Source organism: Leptosomus discolor, chromosome 3 (genome assembly GCF_034619465.1).
Source record: "Leptosomus discolor isolate bLepDis1 chromosome 3, bLepDis1.hap2, whole genome shotgun sequence".
In the NCBI taxonomy this organism is placed as follows: domain Eukaryota; kingdom Metazoa; phylum Chordata; class Aves; order Leptosomiformes; family Leptosomidae; genus Leptosomus; species Leptosomus discolor.
The window spans coordinates 37333746-37352587 of NC_141393.1; the positions used below are offsets into that span (position 1 = coordinate 37333746).

At 37.9% G+C, this 18842-nt stretch overlaps 1 protein-coding gene across 11 annotated transcripts in view; it reads left to right on the plus strand.

Moving 5' to 3' along the window:
- Positions 1-18842, plus strand: part of GPHN (gephyrin) — a 299653-nt gene that overhangs the window by 182779 nt on the left and 98032 nt on the right. For 7 of the 11 annotated variants that reach the window (XM_086463534.1, XM_086463541.1, XM_086463535.1 and 4 more), the window contains 3 exons: positions 3054-3148; positions 9805-9871; positions 13536-13808. In XM_086463534.1, coding sequence (XP_086319660.1) covers positions 3054-3148; positions 9805-9871; positions 13536-13808 — 435 coding nt within the window. Of the gene's footprint in view, positions 1-3053; positions 3149-9804; positions 9872-13535; positions 13809-15076; positions 15185-18842 lie in introns of all 11 variants that reach the window. The other 4 variants (XM_086463531.1, XM_086463532.1, XM_086463533.1 and 1 more) reach the window with 1 other exon arrangement.

Genomic DNA, 18842 nt, shown 5'->3' on the forward strand with positions numbered 1-18842 from the left:
CTTCAGTGCTGATGAAGGCATCAGTGTGACAGCTCTGAATGAAATCTCATCATTTTTTCCTACTTCTGCCCATATAGTAGTGTCGTCAGTGCTGTTCTTAGAGGGCCAGGGGCAATAGCCTTGATTTGTGATACATTTTGTTCCAACACTATGACCCCCTGCAGCAGGCAAAAGCTGGCCCATAGTGAGACTACCAAGGAAAAATTGGCCATGAAACAAAGTTTAAGAATCTTAATTTAGCTTTGCTAGAGTACTGGTAAAATCTGAAGGTGTTGAGTCACTAATTCTTTAATAGTTTGCATGCGGGTAGATGTTGATACCAGACAGTTAACTCCTGAACTGCACACAGGTGAAAATCTAGTTTTGACATCTCTCTTCCACCCTTCCTTCAAACCTGAAAGAAGTATTAGAAAACCTGGCCACCAGCACTTTGGGACATTGTTAGGTGAAACAGAGAGTTATTCAAGGTAGACACACAGTATCTGCAAATCATTGCAGCAGCACTAATTTCATTCGTATATGTGTAGCTAATGAAGAGTGTGCTTCCCCATGTGATGGTGATCTCATTTCCTGTACACTGCACATTTTAAGTCATATTATTTCAGGATATCTCAAGAGTGGGCTTTCCAGTGGCTGATTTCAAGAGCAGATGTCAATGTAAAAGTTCTTTGCTTAGCAGCAGCGTGTTTGGTTGCATCCATCCAGTCAGGCTGCAAATATGAAAACAGGAAGCATTCCCCTGTTTGTAGAAGTCTGCCTGCAGTAACAAATATAAGCATATATATTTTGAAACAAATATTTTTAGAAACTTCTACTGAGGACTGTACTGCTGTTTGGACTTTCTGCCCTTTCAGATTTTGTTGCTTAGTCTATACATTTTTAATAATCACGTTGCCTGCCAGCAGTGACATTTTGTGAAGGTCATTTTTCTTACGAAGTGGGAGAATGGACCTGAATTTCATTGAAGGACTCCCCAAGCTACAGGATCGTTGTTTATGGAACTCTCTTGCATCTTGACTACCTCTGAAGCCTGGTTAGAATTTTAATTAATGATATCTTCAAAGTGTCACTGTGCTCAAGGACAAAAAGGAATTCTCAAACTGTACTTTGTATATAGAACCAGTTTTGAATAGCTTTGAAGCACAATATTAGCTGAAAATAAAGGGCATAGATACAGACTTACTATATATGCACACACAAAGAATTCCGTGTTTCACCAGCTTTTTCATTTTCAGCAAAGTGACCCTTCACCATTGCAATGCCTTTTTCTTGTATACTATAAAAATCATCAGGTCTATGGGTAGTCTTAAGAATTTTTAATATAATTGATAATTTAATACCTCAGCAAGTATCTTTAGGCAATCTCCCTCAGTGGAGAAGTTTTTAGTTTTGTCTACATCATTCCTAGCCTGCTCCTTCTCATTTGCCCTGTGTAGAAATACAGACACTGGGTTGTATTTATATGCCATTTCTGAGTAGAGGATGGCAGATATTAAAACCAACGTGCTATGCTTGAAATAAAAGAGACTGTGGTGTCAGCTACTGAATTAAAATTACTTGGTTTCATGTAAACCAAAGTGCCTGCTTCCCACAACTGAGCACGTACCAAGTTTGCTTATTAATAAAAGATCTGAACATTTACTTGATAGCTGTATCTGATGTCTTCTGATACTGGCATATTCTTTTAAAATACATTAAGCATTAGTGGCAATGCTTGAGATTATGGCCACTTGAATATCTGTACTGTTCAGGGATATTTTTTTTCCTGGTTTATTTATTGCTTTCTCTAAGTGTTTTATCTGTATAGCTAGTGTGGGACTCCTGGATCCTTCTCACAGGGATGCCGTTGGGTTAATTCTGTCATTTTCCTTCTCTATGACTTTGTTTTTCTATTTGTAAACTATGAGCTTACAAAAGTACAAGGATGTGATTTATAATCTAATCTTTCCCACAAAACAATTTGTCTGGTTTTCTTCCATTTTATTCTTTTACTATATCAAACTGCCAAGAAAATTTAGCTTATTCAGAGTGTCCTTATATTTAAGACATGCTTTTCTATTTCTGTTTTGATAGCTGTACCATCAAATATTGTAATTTGGCTGGATGTTTTACAATGGATTTCACAGTTTTATGAGCATTGCTTACATTTTAGTTGTGCCAAATAACTTAGAACCTTGTTTCAGAACATGAAACAAGGTGATCCACCAAACACTGTGAGGGAAATGAAAAGAGGGTAGGACTGTAACCTGCCTTTGAGGTGTTAAGTCCCAACAAGTTAGAGATTGGGAGACTGGACAGATTGTACATTTCAGAAAAATTGTGTTAGAAAGTAAGGACAGAATGTTGCACATGTCTCAGAAAAATATTTTTTCATCTTGATTCCCAGTGTGGAAAAAGGACTAAAAAGACAAGAATTTTCAGACTCTGCTTCTAGGCTTCTTGATGCCCACTGCATATGGACCGCTTGTGAATAAAAGCCACCAGCCTGTTTGGAACTGCTGTTTTGCTGACATGATCAAAAGGGAAGGCCTCAGCTCTGGCCATTATCATTACCATTTTACTGTTTGCCTGCCTACCTGCTACATGGGCTTCCCTTTGCAAATTTTTTTTTGTCTTCTGCGCAGACTGATTGACCTTTCTTGTGCCTAGGAAAATCTCAACAGGAAAATGCACATGAGATTGATGAGGAAGAGAAGGCAGTTACATTTGGTCTTTTATTTGCTTACTCCCAGACATTTTTTCCTTTCTGTTAGAGGGAGTTCTTGTAATTGATGTGGTGTTGGTTAACATTTCCTATGTATTTAGGGCCCTGACTTTTTCTGTAGCAGTCTTTACAGTACAGCTAACAGTGCTTCTTTCCAACCCGTTGTCTCTCCCTATTTTACACAACCAAGAGAAAATTCTTTAATGTACTTCGGTGTTGAGAATGTAGCAGCAATGTCTCTTGGCAGGAAAAAAAAAAAAAAAAAGACGTACTCCTACACAAATTTTAGCTGGTTTCATATTTTTCTTGTACCTCTTCACTCACTTTACTATTTAATCTTTGATTGCAGGCCACTAAAGAAGTAATAGAGCGAGAAGCCCCAGGGATGGCCCTGGCAATGCTGATGGGATCACTTAATGTAACTCCTCTGGGCATGCTCTCTAGGTAAGGCTATTTCCTTCAAAATACGAGGTGAGCTATTTCCTTAGAAATAGTCATTGTCGTGAAATAACTACACAAATAACTGAAGATTGCCATTGTTATCAAAACTAGAAGTCTTAACTTCAGAGAAGTGGCCAAATTCCAAGAATGGTAGTTGCATTCTCTCATTTAATTCCCTTTGTTGTCTCCATTAGACACTGTATCCTCCTGTATTTTCTGTGCCAGGTTATTTGTAATATTGATGCATGCTGTTAAACAGCTGTCTTTTCATCCTAGAACTGTGGCATTTTGGTGGTGAGTGAAGAATTCTTCTATATGTTGTTCATCAAGTACTAAATGCATTGTTTAGCAAACAAAACCTTTGATAAATACAAATGTATTGTTTTGATATTGCTTTTATTCCAGTATCAGCAAAAGCTCTCTAAGTTAAATGGTATTTTATCCCATACTTTCAGATATAGTACTTTAACTCCTAGACTTTGGTATTTCCTACTAAATAATTAGTAATTGTTTCTCTGCATGTTGTTTCTTTTTTATCAGTGACTTCTCTTGTTATCCTGTATTTCTCTCTGGAGTTGATTTTTATTTTATTCCTTTGATTTATCTCATTTTGCCTGTGATAAACTTAGCAATAACGATACCTTTCATTAGTTAGTTTGTGCTTGCACATTATTTCAAGGTAACTAAGAAACAATAGCTGTTACAGGTTTTTGATTTCTCCTATAATGAGGCTATACCAAGAAAATAATTGTGTATCCACCCAAGAGTATTGAGGGAGCTGGCGGAGGAGCTGGCCAAACCACTCTCCATCATTTATCTAAAGTCCTGGTCAACAGGGGAGGTCCCAGATTACTGGAGGCTTCCCAATGTGATACAAGAAGGGCTGGAATGAAGATCCAGGGAACTACAGGCCCGTCAACCTGACGTCGGTACCAGGGAAGATTATGGAGTGGTTCATCTTGAGGGCGCTCACATGGCATGTGTAGGACAACCAGGGACTCAGACCCAGCCAGCATGGGTTCATGAAAGGCAGGTCCTGCTTAACCAACCTGACCTCCTTCTATGACCAGATGACCTGCCTAGGCGATGAGGGGAAGGCTATGGATGTCATTTGCCTGGACTTTAGTAAAGCCTTTGATGTCGTCTCCCACAGCTTTCTCTTAGGAAGGCTGGCAGCTCACAGCCTAGACAGATGCACTCTAAGCTGGATTAAAAACTGTCTGGATGGCCAAGCACAGAGAGTTGTAGGGAACAGAGCTAAATCCAGTTGGTGGCTGGTCCCAAGTGGTGTCCCTCAGGGCTCAGGTTTGGGGCTAGTTCTATTTAATATCTTTATCAATGATCTGGTTGAGGGGATTGAGTGCTTCCTCAGTAAGTTTGCAAATGACACTAAATTGGGTGGGAGTGTTGATCTGCTCGAGGGTAGGAAGTCTCCACAGAGGGTTCTGGACAAGCTGAATCAACGGGCCAAGGACAACTGTATGAGGTTTAACAAGGCCAAGTGCTGTGTCCTGCACTTTGATCACAACAACCCCGTGCAGCGCCACAGGCTTGGGGATGAGTGGCTGGAAAGCTGCCCGGCAGAAAAGGACCTGGGGGTGCTGGTCGACAGCTGGCTGAACATGAGCCACCAGTGTGCTCAGGTGGCCAAGAAGGCCAACAGCATCCTGGCCTGTATCAGAAATAGTGTGGCCAGCAGGAGTAGGGAGGTGATCGTGCCCCTGTACTCGGCACTGGGGAGGCCGCATCTCGAGTACTGTGTGCAGTTTTGGGCCCCTCACTACAGAAAAGACATTGAGGTGCTGGAGCGTGTCCAGAGAAGGGCAACGAAGCTGGTGAAGGGTCTGGAGAACGGGTGTTATGAGGAGTGGCTGAGGGAACTGGGGTTGTTTTAGCCTGGAGAAGAGGAGGCTGAGGGGAGACCTTATCTCTCTCTACAACTACCTGAAAGGAGGTTGTAGTCAGGTGGGGATTGATCTCTTCTCCCAAGTAACAAGTGATAGGGCAAGAGGAAATGGCCTGAAGTTGCACCATGGGAGTTTTAGATTGGACATTAGGAAGAATTTCTTTACCAAAAGGGTTGTCAAGCACTGGAACAGCCTGCCCAGGGAAGTGGTGGAGTCACCATCCCTGGAGATGTTCAAAAAACGTGTTGATGTAGTGCTTCTAGACATGGTTTAGTGGGCATGGTGGTGTTAGGTAGATGGTTGGACTTGATGATCTTAGAGGTCTCTTCCAACCTAATGATTCTATGATTCTAAGAAATAAAGAACTTTGTATTCAGATACTTGCTTTTTTAAAGGTCATTTAGATGAGAAGTTTAGTGACTCGACAAAGTATTTTAAAACTTTTCATGTCATGTATCACATATCTCAAAGGGCAACATTACCAAGTTAACGCCTTCAGATTATGTCCAAATTAGCAAGTATTTTGGGGGTTTTTATCTGCTATAATTTTTTATATTATTTGTGTTTATCTGAAGGGAAAAGGTAACAGAATGCTACCACAAGGAGAGGAAAGGTTAATTTAGCTTTTCTGTTTCTGATCAGGAAATGGATAGACATTTAGATGACACTACTAAGTTTGATTTAGGATGTGGTGTGATCAGGATGGCTGAAAGGATGTTGTAATGGTAGTGAAACCAAAATGCTGGATTGCAACCTGGCTCTTCTGTACATATAGCAAGAAAATGTCTCTTAAACTACAGCCACTTTCAGTAGTAATTGATGAAAATGATGAGAGATAATGTTACAAAGATACTGCCTTGAAACATTTCCTAGTGAAAACCTTTACATCAGGCCTAAACGCAATCAACATGCAAGAGGCCATTGTTTTTATAACACTATTCAGATCATAAAGTTAAGTACACAAAAATTACAAAATTACAGCTTTATGTTTCTTAGTTCTGCATGAACACAGTTTGGTATGATTACATTTTTTTGTAGAATTTCTCTGCAAATGCTTAAGATGGAGGAAGGAAACTTACTTTGTTTTGGTTGTCCTGTGTGTAATCCTGTGTTGGTTTTGGTGCACTTTATTCAGCATTTTCTCTGAAAGCAGACTCACTTCCTCTGGGATTTTTCTTACAGCATTTGTTATTCTAAGACATAAATTGTAACTATATTTTCATAGAAAATTTCGCAAATTGAGGTAGTGTTGTAATCCCCCCCTTACAATGAGAACTAAGATGCACATTAAAGAAGGTCAAAAACATACGCTAATTTTAGGTGCACAGTCTGAGAAATGTAGATCCTAATTTTTCAGAGTATTTAACATTAAATGTCATTTGTCCTACGCTTACTTCTCATTGACTTCGTTTTGAAGTGTTCTGATGGATAATTTTGCATGTAATTTCTTTGACTTTTTAAAAAAAAACAAAAGCAGAAGTTTCATTATGCAACAATAAGCTGACACTTCTAAAAATCACCTGCAGGTTTGGAAATGTTAGGTCAGCAGTGCTGAATTTTATCACATGAACTTTTAAAGATTGTTACAAGTTACAGGCTCTCTTCCTCACGATGGGCCAGCATTAGGAAGTGGAGATTTATTTTGTGCAGTGGATTACAGAATCACAGTATCACACAGGATGTTAGGGGTTGGAAGGGACCTCTAAAGATCATCTGGTCCAACCCCCCTGCCAGAGCAGGACCACCTAGAGTAGATCACACAGGAACGTGTCCAGGCGGGTTTTGAATGTCTCCAGAGAAGGAGACTCCACAACCTCTCTGGGCAGCCTGTTCCAGGGCTCTGTCACCCTCACAGTGAAAAAATTTTTCCTCATGTTAATGTGGAACCTCCTGTGCTCCAGCTTGCACCCATTGCCCCTTGTCCTGTCATTGGCCATCACCGAGAAGAGCCCGGCTCCATCCTCCTGACACTCGCCCTTTACGTATTTATAAACATTAACGAGGTCACCCCTCAGTCTCCTCTTCTTCAAGCTCAGGAGACCCAGCTCCCTCAGCCTTTCATCAGAAGGGAGATGTTCCACCCCCTTCATCATCTTTGTGGCTCTGCGCTGGACTCTTTCAAGCAGTTCCCTGCCCTTCCTGAACTGAGGGGCCCAGAACTGGACACACTATTCCAGAGGTGGTCTCACCAGGGCAGAGGAGAGGGGGAGGAGAACCTCTCTCCACCTACTGACCACACCCCTTCTAATACATCCCAGGATGCCACTGGCCTTCTTGGCTACAAGGGCCCATTGCTGGCTCATGGTCATCCTGCTGCCCACCAGGACCCCCAGGTCCCTTTCCCCTACACTACTCTCCAACTGCTCAGTCCCCAACCTATACTGGTACATGGGGTTGTCCTTTCCCAGATTCACAGATACTTATGGCAAATAAGGGGCAGTGAGACTCTCAGAGTTCTGATTCAGTCCCAAAGTCCAGCAGTTGTAGACCTTTTTATGTGTTTCCTGAAAGTGTTTCCTTTTCTTCTCTGTGACCTTCCAAAACTGTCCTTGTCCCAGAATTCTCTTTTCCCTTTGCCTGCTGTGCCAGTCTTTATTGAGGCTTTTTAAAGCATTCTCTGTCTCCTTGCCCATCTATTCTGCTTTTACCAGCATAATTTCTTCCCAGGGAGATCATGTTTTTTTTACCAAAGAGATCATGTTCTTCATTCCTACTTCTGCATCAGACCTGTATTTCTTTCCTTCCTCCCATGTCCTGTTTTTCCTTCCACTCCCTTGCCTCTGTTTGTATTATTCTTTCTCAGACTTACTTGTTTTTTCTTAAAATTTCTGTCCTCTGCATTACAATGCTGAGGATAACATGAGATCCACAGCATCTCCCTCAACTGTTCTACATTTGGAGGAATATCATTAATTTGTCTCTCAAATTACCCAGAATGTATGCACGTTTTGTGTGCTTTTATGTTGTGAGCACACACAGTACTTTTCACAAGCCATGCAGTTCTTGGCTGCTTTTACTACTTTTGTGTGCTCTCTTGAAAAGTTTTTGGCAGCTCCATTTCTGTCTTGAGCCACTGGATGTGATTATTGGCAGCCAAAGCTTGTAGCTTTCAGGAGAATGGCTGCTGGTTTAGCTCTCCTTTATTATTGGTTGGTTTTACTGGTCATTTAGCTTATAATGTTTGAAAATATTTAAAGCAGAATAAAAGAGCCAAGAAGATTATTAAAGGAGTTATCTGCGAAACGTAATTCCACCTTATTTTAATTCCTCTGTGGGTAATTCCTATTTCCTTTACTTTGAATCTGTCATAAACTGTATCCCACACATGGGATTTGCTGGATTGAGTTTGTACTCTGTAAATTTGGCTACTGCAACAAGAGTAAATGAGCATATTTCTGTAACTGAAGCTCTTCATCTGTGTATTGCAGTTGAGCATTCCTCAGCTACCTGGAATTCTTTCTTAACTGAGGGTATACAGTGTGCAAGAAGTGAATATGGGAAAACAGAGGCTAGGAGTCGGGCAGTATTCAAGCTGTCAGTTGAAAATAAGGCTTCTCTTCAGGCTGGCTTGACTGTGATATCAAAGGTTCATTTTGTGACACAAAAATGGTCACTGTGCTATTTAATTGTGAGCGTTATGACTGCTGTCACTAGAATACTTGCTACCCTGCTAGAAAATGCCATGCTACCAGTAAATTACATTAATCAATGAGAATTATTTGTACAAGAAGAAATCCAGGGAAGTTGGCTACCCCACAAGCCATGACCTTTGGCTCAAAATTTTTGGTAACAGTCTGTCAAGAAACTATTTTCTTTTCTACTCTATCTTCACTTATGGCTCATGTTTTTGTTTGATAAAGAGATTGTTATGCATTTTTTCTCAACTGTAGCCTCTCTATCTTTGTGCTTTGATTTCATTCTTTTACTTTTTTCTTATCCTTATATCCTAGCCCTGGGTTTTTCACCACTGGTTTTGTAAACTGTGGAGAAAAGCAGGAGGCACTCTTTACAACCTCAAGTCAAAATCCAGAAATCTTAATTTTTTTTTCTTGAAAAATATTTAGCTAAAAGGAGAAATAGGCAAACTCTAAACAACAGAAAGCTTTTGTCACTTGGGTGTTTAAGTTCAGCCCTGCATCGACACTGAAGGAATTCCCTAAAGACAAAAGATAAAATAAAATCATCCAATTTTGATAGTTGGTTTCATCTTTTTTTGAAGGGGAAGGAAAGACTGTTAGGAAGAATTACATATGGATCGCCTAAGTGCAACTTTCAGTTGAGGATTACTTGCCACTGCTTTTCTTATGTTGCATCTTTGGGAAAAAAAAAATGAATTAATATGACCAGTGTGACTTAGTGTTTTTACCTGGCAAGGGAAATAGTGTTTGGCACCATCAATTACATTACAAAGGAACCATGTGTATGAGCAAATAGGGACTATATCAAAAGAATGTATTGGATGCAAGTAAACAATAGCATTAAGGGAGCTATGCAGATCTAAAAAAGATGGAAATCTAGCCAATGTTTATACTATCAATTGAATGTTAGTCTCTGTTAGCCTTGTTTGGTGCTTTTTCAGCTCACCTCCTGAGCTGTTCTACGAGACATGATCAGCAAATAATTTTTAGATATTGGAAAATAGGTTTACGAATTCTGATTAAATAATAGAATTTATCTTAAATGCTCTGTTCTTGTTTCTACAGTAGAGAAATTTGCATGCAAAAATTTCACTCTGGGTTTGTTTCTTTTCAGACCTGTGTGTGGAATCAGAGGGAAAACTCTCATAATTAATCTGCCAGGTAGCAAGAAAGGGTCACAGGTAAGAAGTGTTCTTACTGATCTGCTACTAAGGACCCATGATGAGTACCTCCCATTGTTCTGAACCGTAGAAAGTACCCACTACAACAAATTTTACAAAAGTAGATTGAAATGCATAGTCATGTAACTGAATGCACCATCACTCTCAGTCAGGGATGATACAATTCTGATCTGACTGAAGGTACTGTGTGACCAGGACAGCCTTCTCCACACAAATACTGCTAAGCTGAATAATGGGCTGTACAACCCAATACGTTGCTAAGGTAGATCACCCATCAGTCATGAGAATGTATTTCTCCAGGGCTTGGACTGTCAGTGACCTTGTTAAAAAATGTCTTTACCTGTGACCTCTAACAAGTGTGTACCTGGTAGTTTATCAACATCTTCTGAACCAGCAGTACCCAATCACAGAGGAGACAGTACTAATGTGTTTGCCAGCACAGCCCTGAAGTCACTGTTACTTGAAAGACTTTGTCTGGAAATAAAAAAAAAAAAAAAAGAAAATGTTTATGTGGGCTGTCACCTGGAAGTTGAAGAGGAAATGTTTTGAATACTGTTTTCTTAAGCAGCCATCGCAGGTTTTCAGATACTTTGTCTACATGTTTCAGTTCAAGGACTCGGTAAGCCCTCCTATGATTCTGCCATTCCTTAGAGCCTTTTCAGGAAATCTAATGAGACTCTGTAGTTGAAAAGAAATTTAAAAGCCTTCAAAACATGCAACAAGCATTGGAGGATGATGGGGCAGGAGTATATCTACTTGAAAGTCTTCAGTTATGACTGGGATGTCATATGTATGTACATGTATTTAATGTAGCAATGAGCCCTACATCTTAGAGAACTGGTGCACCAGTAAGATTTTTTTCAGAAGTCTGTACTACTTTTGTTGAATTATGAAAGAGATGAAATAGCCTACAATCCCTAATGGGTTTTGTTGTGTTCAGTAGCGCTCCTAACATACTAGGTACAGAAAAAATTGTCATTTTCTGCCTTGAGTCTTCACTCAGACTGTGAAACAGGTAAATTGTAGAATGAGGATGCAAAAAAGAAATGTAAAAATGTTAGTAAGTATTTTAACAATAGTTTGGTGCACAGTAAGTAATAAGAAAGGTAATTCTGCTGGAAAATAAATAGTCATGTAATTTCATTGTACAAGCAAGCTTTTTCAAACCGATGATTTATTTGTTCCTGTCATGTCAGTACTCTGTTCTGTCACAATTTATTTTAATATGTAACATCTTTACAGTATCAGATTTCAGCAAAGATGTTTAAGATGAATAATAGAGAAAATTGTTCCGTAACAGGCTGGATCTCAAGAACCAAATAGGGTGGGTTGTTACCAGGAATTTCTCTCATTTCTCTCTTTTATGACTTGCCAATTTCCTTTCCATCATATTAATACAATCATATAAGAATCATATATAAGCAATGAAATTGGGGCAGTATACATATTTCATTAATAAAATATTAAAATATTAATAGAAAATGGCAACAGTGTAAATGCTCAGTCTCAAAAATGGGCGCAATTCATGCCAAAGGTGTTTTCTCCAGAGGAGGTCAGTGTGGCATGTACCACTGAATCAAGATCTTTAGAATACTTCAATTTTTGTGTTTTTCTGGTCTGTTTTCTTTTCTTTTAGCCTTGCAAAAGGTATTTAGTATTATTAAAGAGAGCAAAGTATGAAATTGCCAGATGTTCATTGAAATCACTGGGTCTGTGGCAATTTTCGTACTTGTACTAACAATTGCCTAAAACAACGAGTTTTATAATAACATGAGCTTTTAGAGTGCTTACTGGGAACCTATTCATCAACAGCCAAGCCAACAAGGCTTTATTTGAGTGGCAGGAGTACGGAACATGGTTCTCTAATGAGTTAATCATTAATGTACTTTTTCATGATTATTGGTCAGTCCACAGATTGTTGTCCTTGTTTACCACTTATTTGAGATCTGCTTTTTTACTGAAGTAACGATGGTTGTATGCTTCAGTATTTAAAACCGTTTTTAAACTAATACTATGGAGGCACAGTAACTGAGGTTTGCAGTTACATTAGAAGTTATATTTATTTATGTTTACAAATATATTTTAATTTATATTCATTATATACAGCATCTTATGCTCATCCAGTTTACTCCAGTTCTTCAGAGTGCCAAATTGAATGTTTAAAGAATTTATAAATCTATGAAGTAGTGTGACTTTTCATTACTCTTAAAGGAGCACTGAAAGGTGGGTTCTTATTTAGAAGCTTTGAGGAAATACAGTGTTTATGAGTCATATTTTTGACTTGCAAAATGGCTTATATAAACTGTAGTAATTTCTGATGGGTGGTTTGCTCTTTATTTTGTTTCCATAGTCATTTTTATTTATTGAAAATATTTATTATAGTATCTATTTACAAAATGTTTATCATTATTTATTTTCTAGATACTCTAAAATGTGGAATACATTTTTTTAAATCTTCCTTATGCTTGAAAGAAAACTGAAAATTAAGTGCAACGAAAGGAATAATGTCAGATTTCGGTGTCAGCTTCTATGTTCCCTAACTACACTGCTATGGCAATTCATTCTTGTGACCCTGTAATCATTTTCCAATAATTTAATGTTTGTATGCAGTCTGCTCAAATAACATGAAGAAAACTCTTTACTGAGGTTCCTGGGAGGAGGATGAGACACAGTAGTCATAAATCGAAGAAGGTAGCTTCCAGCTACATAAAAAGAAAAGAAAGAAAAAAACCCACACTTTGAGGGTAATTAAGCATTAGAACAGATTGTCAAGAAGGGTTGTGGAGTTCCTGTTCTTGGATTTTTTTCAAGACTTTACTGAACAAAGCCCTGAGCAACCTGTCTGAATTTCATATTGGCCCTGATCTGAGCAGGAGCCTGCAGTGCATGACGTCCTGAGGTTCCTCTTTGGTTTGATGAAATGCTAGCATACTTTAGTAGCAGAGTTAGCTATATATGTGTATACCCATTATGGAACAAGAAATGTTACACAGTGTCTGCATTTTTGCTTTCTCCAGCCATGTAAGACAAACTTTCTAATTGTTTTTAAGATCACAGAGCAAGGAGAAGTTTGAAAAATAGATTATTTATGAACAATTTTTTCTAAGTTACATAAAATTATGACATCGGTGTAGTTTGCCATTCTTCCAGTGTATAGGATAAGTCCATAAATAAAAAAGGATATAATTATGTAAAAGTATAATTATGAAAACCCTTATGAAATGTTTTCTAATTGTGAAGGAACATAATAGGAATGATTTGAAGCTGATATCCCTGCAGGGATAGAGTTAATGTTTTGTTCTGCATTTTTGTAGCGTTCTGCTAACTGCTGTGAAATGATTTCTGTATTATGTATTAATGAAAATTTAACTCCTGTTTTCTGAGGTTTTTAATCCAATATTAGCTTAATTACAGTAGCCCTGTTGTACAACTTACTATATTTGCATGAAAAAAGACAAAAATATGTAGTATAGTCCCTAGTTCTGGTTCTGAGTTTGTTTTTTTACCCTCCATGAGCAATTGCATAGGACATTTAAGGTTTTATTTATGATCAGGTTAAAAGATACATCTAAATCCCAAATATATTTTAAAAGTAGATCTGAAAAATCCCTATTTGCTTCTGCAGGTAACTTTTCACAGTCATTTCTCTTTTTATTGTGCATAGGAATGCTTTCAGTTTATACTGCCAGCCCTACCTCACGCCATTGATCTTTTGCGGGATGCCATTGTAAAAGTAAAGGAGGTACACGATGAGCTTGAAGATCTACCTTCACCACCACCTCCTCTTTCTCCTCCTCCAACCACCAGCCCTCACAAGCAAACAGAAGACAAGGGAGTACAGTGTGAGGAAGAGGAGGAAGAGAAGAAGGATAGTGGAGTTGCCTCAACAGAGGACAGTTCTTCTTCACATATAACAGCAGCAGCCATTGCAGCTAAGGTGAGTCTGGCTTGTTTCCCTAAGAGACCCTATAGTTTCTATCTCAGGTACTTTCCACCAATATTTATTTGCATGTTAATACTATACAGTGGTGTTTGTGTGGTCAAACAGATTTGTTTATGTAAATTTTGTAGAAATATATCTTCATAAAAATATGTGAATCCTGTTCTGGTAGGTGATTTCAAATTTCAGTGGGAGATATATTGTTTATTATCCTGACAATGACATGCATTTTTATGATACCATTCTGATGTGACAGACTATTTTTAGGGTTGTTTTTTTTTTAATTCAAAGTACTTACACGCCTGAACATGCAAAGTCCAGTAGGTGGCGTATTAAGGAATCACAACAAAATTTTCTAAGCCATAATATCTATTTTGAAAATGTTGGTTTCTAAAAACATTGATAAAAACTATGCAGATAGGTAGCAGGTTAAGTAATAAGCTGTCCAGACTACTGTATTCCAGTGTGCATGTCCGCATAACAGATATGAAATTCTGCTGCAAAACTAAATGCCATCACATTGTCTTTATAGCCTCCTTTAACCAGTAATCATAAATCAATGTTACTCAAAGCAAAATAATAGATTTGAGGCTATAAAAGGAAAAAGTTAGGTAACACTTGCAAATTAGTTCAGTTTGAATTTTAAATATTTTCCAAGGAATGTCATGTTATTTGAAGCGATATATAAATATTTACCTCAGTTTTATGTCTTCAGTTTTCAGGTGGAAAGACAATGTATTCCTACGTGTTTGGAAAGGGGTTTTTTCCAAACTGCTTTGTTCTATATTCTTACAAATTGTGCTTTTAATTCCTATTGTGAGAATTGAAAGTCCAACTAACTCAAAATTATATCAAACCATTTCTAAACCAAAGCAGTAACATTCTAACTCCAGAAATGTGAATTCAGGTCTGAGACATCTTGACATTTCTAAGACAGCTGCAGCTGGAGATCATCTCCTCATGTACAGGAAATCCTGATTACATATATCTTTACAGGGATGAATTAAGGTAATTTTCACTTGCAAGATTCAGTTTTTATTAATGCAAATTTTAAATTTATTAATTTCTTTTGATATAGGCAAAGACAAATAATACGTGCAATTTTTAAAGGCAGAAAATACCTGAGATCTAAACTGGCTGTGTTCATATGAGTTTGGCATTTCAGTGTCACACTTGTTTTCACCTCATTCCCTTCCGGTCATTTGCTTGTACAGTTTCTTGTTTTCCTGTCACTGTATTCATAGCTGTTATGTGTTGTGCATTAGAAGCATCCATCCTACACCAGTTCAGCTGTTATCATGGCAAAAGGTGAACAGCCCATCCCTGGTCTCATCAGTTATTGCCATCACGCAGCAGGCAGTGCAGGAGAACCGGTAAGAGACACTTCCAAGAGGCTTTTGCACTAACAGTAGCTAAAAATACACTGCCTGCCTCCTAGTCTACTGTGCGAACAGACAGTGTTATTTATTTTCTTCTAACAAAAGACACATCAGTGCTATCCTTTAGAGAACATGCTACAGAAAATATTCTGTTTAAGGTACAGGGCTAAACAAGGTAAAGTTCGTGTGCGTTGTCAGTTTGAATCATTTGGCTGCTGAGATAATCATTGCTGTAAAGCCTTTCTTTCTGATTAGTCATTGGCTTTATCATCTAATATACTCAATAATTGAATATAATTAAAATAATATCCTACAATTACTGCTTTAGAGCTATGAAATTTTGGTAACTTTTTCCCCTTCGTTTGCCTTGCTTTGCTTCTTTTCTCTCAAGAGTTTATTTGTCAACATAATACAGCATTTGCCCTGGGTGTTCATAGTTTGCTTTCATCACTTGCAGTTTCTCCCTTATTTTTGTATTCTGTTTAGAAGCAGAATTTCTCAAAAGCAGAAGAGACTTGAAGAGTCAGGATACAGTGGACTTACTATAAATTACTGGATTTTGGTGAATAGTAGGCAACTATTTCAATGAATGGTAGAAAGGACTTAGTTTATTATAACCCAGAATTCATAACTTGGGCTCTAACAAAATACTATGTTTTCCGTGTCCCAGAGGTTTAGTCTAGGCTTGAATCAAGTTAGAATAATGGCTACAGTATCATCAGGAATGAAATGTAATTTACTGTGCTCATAACTGTAGATTCAAGAAACCTAAGGAAGGCAGTTGGCCTGGAGAGAGTTGTGCTGGCTCATTTCATTCCATGTCAGCCAGCAAATGAAGTATAAGTTCTTGGGAAAATAAGTCCCTAGATTTGATGACCAGAGGCTGCACTTTCTTGTTCCCTTAGGTAAATTGTAATTTAATCCATCAGTCAAATAGTGTAACACCTCTGTATTTAAAACTTGATGACCATGTTTCTTGAAAAGTCACTTAGGAATTGTGAAGGCTTTAAAGTTCACACACTTGCTGATGAAGCTATATATGTGCACATACACACGTTTATTCCAATGGGGTTTTTTTTTGACTTGAGATTACTAAACTAGGATTTGCGCCATAATCGTCAGTATCAGTAGAATAGTGAATTCAGCATCTGAATTCTCTGATTAAGCTGTCACCCAGGCTTCTGGGCCCTTTTGCACATTACTCTTGAGCTATTGTTTTATGCATACTATAATCCACATCACATCTTTAAGTTCAGAGCAGGAAGAGGCTAGTTTTTCAGAAGGTTGTTGTTTTTCTTAAGCTTTCTTTTCTCTATGTTTTTAAGACATACTTGCTCTTCTGTAACAATCATAGTAATTACCATCTACAGCTTGTTTTCTTAGTATCTCACCAGCACTGTCAATCTTTGTTCCAGTCCTGGGCAAAAGAGAATAAAGAGCTCATGTCTTTTTCTTTTTCCCCTTCTTGTCAACACTTAGTTCTCTAATCTGAAAAGAGAAATATTTGAACTGATAAAAAAGTACTTTTGGAAAAGGTCATATCAGATAAAAATTGTAGAAGCGATGACTGATGGATATGGTAGATATCTTTCTGTGTCACTTCATTCATTTCTCATTCATTTCTTTCTCCATCAGTATGTTACAACAGGCTTTCCACTTCAGCTAGTGCAAACAGACACTATTTTCACTGAACTTAGAGTTTTATTGTAACCCGTTTATAGTTTTGAGACTTCTACTCTCTGTTATATGTGTTTGAAACTGGAAAGTTAGTTGAAAAATTTTAGGAGGAGACATCATAAATATTCAGAGTATGACTTTAAAAAAAAAAAAAACTGTCCAAAACGCAATAATATTCCTGCCCTATATTGCAGGTTTCCAGACTCCAGGAAACATAGAAATTTCTCATGGGTTTATCAACTTCTTTTCAGGGTTAACAAGAATTTGCCTTCATTAGAGACTTAGATTACCTAAATTTACTTTTAAAACTAAAAATACTTATTAAATGTAGATGAGAAAAATGGGACATTCTCCATATCACGTAACATATATGCATAGAAATACCAATCATATTTTGTTGTCCCTTTCACTTAATGAATGGTGTATGTCCATTATATTTTTCAAATGTTTATGTTTATGCAGTATATGCATATTAGTACCTTTTCTGAAATCAGCAGATTGTAGTGGTTTAAAGAGAATATTGGGGGCCCACAGGAAAGGTGGGGAGGGACTTTACCAGGGAGGGTAGTGATAGCGTGAGGGGTAACTGTTTCAAACTGAAAAAGGGGAGATTTAGATTAGGTATTAGGAAGAAATTCTTCACCCTGAGGGTGGTAAGACACTTCTCACATTGCCCAGAGAAGCTGTGGCTGCCCCCTCCCTGGCAGTGTTCAAGGCCAGGCTGGATGGGGCTTTGAGCAACCTGGTCTAGTGGAAGGTGTCCCTGCCCATGGCAGGAGGGTTGGAACTGGATGATCTTTAAGGCCCCTTCCAACCCAAACCATTCTGTGATTCTACATTCATGCTGGTTTTAGCAATACAACACACTCCACTGTCATATTAGGAAGTAAACCTCTGGAGAGCAAAATTTGTAACTGATCTAATGTAATTCTCTCAGCAAGATTTTGTGTCTGCAAAAGCTAGTAAGCTGAAACTTAGAGTTCTAGGTAGGTTTATATACGGACTGTTTGGTGGCAATTGTATTTTCTGTAAAGGTAGTGATTAGGGAGTAATTCCCATTGACATGAAATCCCTTTATCTTCAGCTTCCTTTTCTAATTAATGTCCTGGCTGAAATTTTACTTAAATTTTCATTTTCTCACAGGCAAAAATTAATACTTCACATGCAGTTCAATGTAGACTGAAATTGTCTCCGTCACTTTACTGTAGACAGGGGTTTTTGTTCTGAAAAAGATGGTATCTGATAAAATTTTAGAAGTAATAATTGATGGATATGGTGGATAGAAAAAAAAAAAGTGACAGTTACTTGCCTGAATGGGAGGAGACAATATTTAATATCTGATTACTCTAGAGTAACCAGAGTAAACCCAGAGAGAACTGAATCATGGTATCATTTGCAAATGCAAAATTGTATTTGTATTGTGAGATCTTGGACTAGATAAAAGAGGTAATGGACCTGTACACAATCATACCAAGATGTTTGCAGCTTTTTATCAGGGGAGGGTAAAGAAAAGGTGTCTTATTTGAAGACTTAAAACTATTCTTTCTTTTATTGAGTCTTTTTTTATTTTATACCTTTTCAAAATGTAATTTTTTGCTGTATTGTCCTTAGTCATGGAGATTAAAAGGAAGCATTACAAGTTGTAGGTGGTATTGGAGCTATGCCAATATAAAACTTAGGGATGTCAGGCTTTTTTTGTGTTTAATGTATTTAAGATGAGATTTCAGGAGAAAAAGAACAGAAGGGAAATAGTGCTTCTGACTATAACCTGTTTGCATGATCTGAATATCGTTGTCCCCGTTTGCCTCTATTTATAGTACACCTCTAAGGTGTCATTTTCAAATAAGAATACTCCAAGTAGAGACCAGGTAGGCACTGTTTGTGGAGAGGAAGATACCCCCAGCAGAATCATCCATAGTGAAGAGAAACTCTGCTGACTTCATCGTTTGTAGTGGAAATTGCAGCACAAGTTACT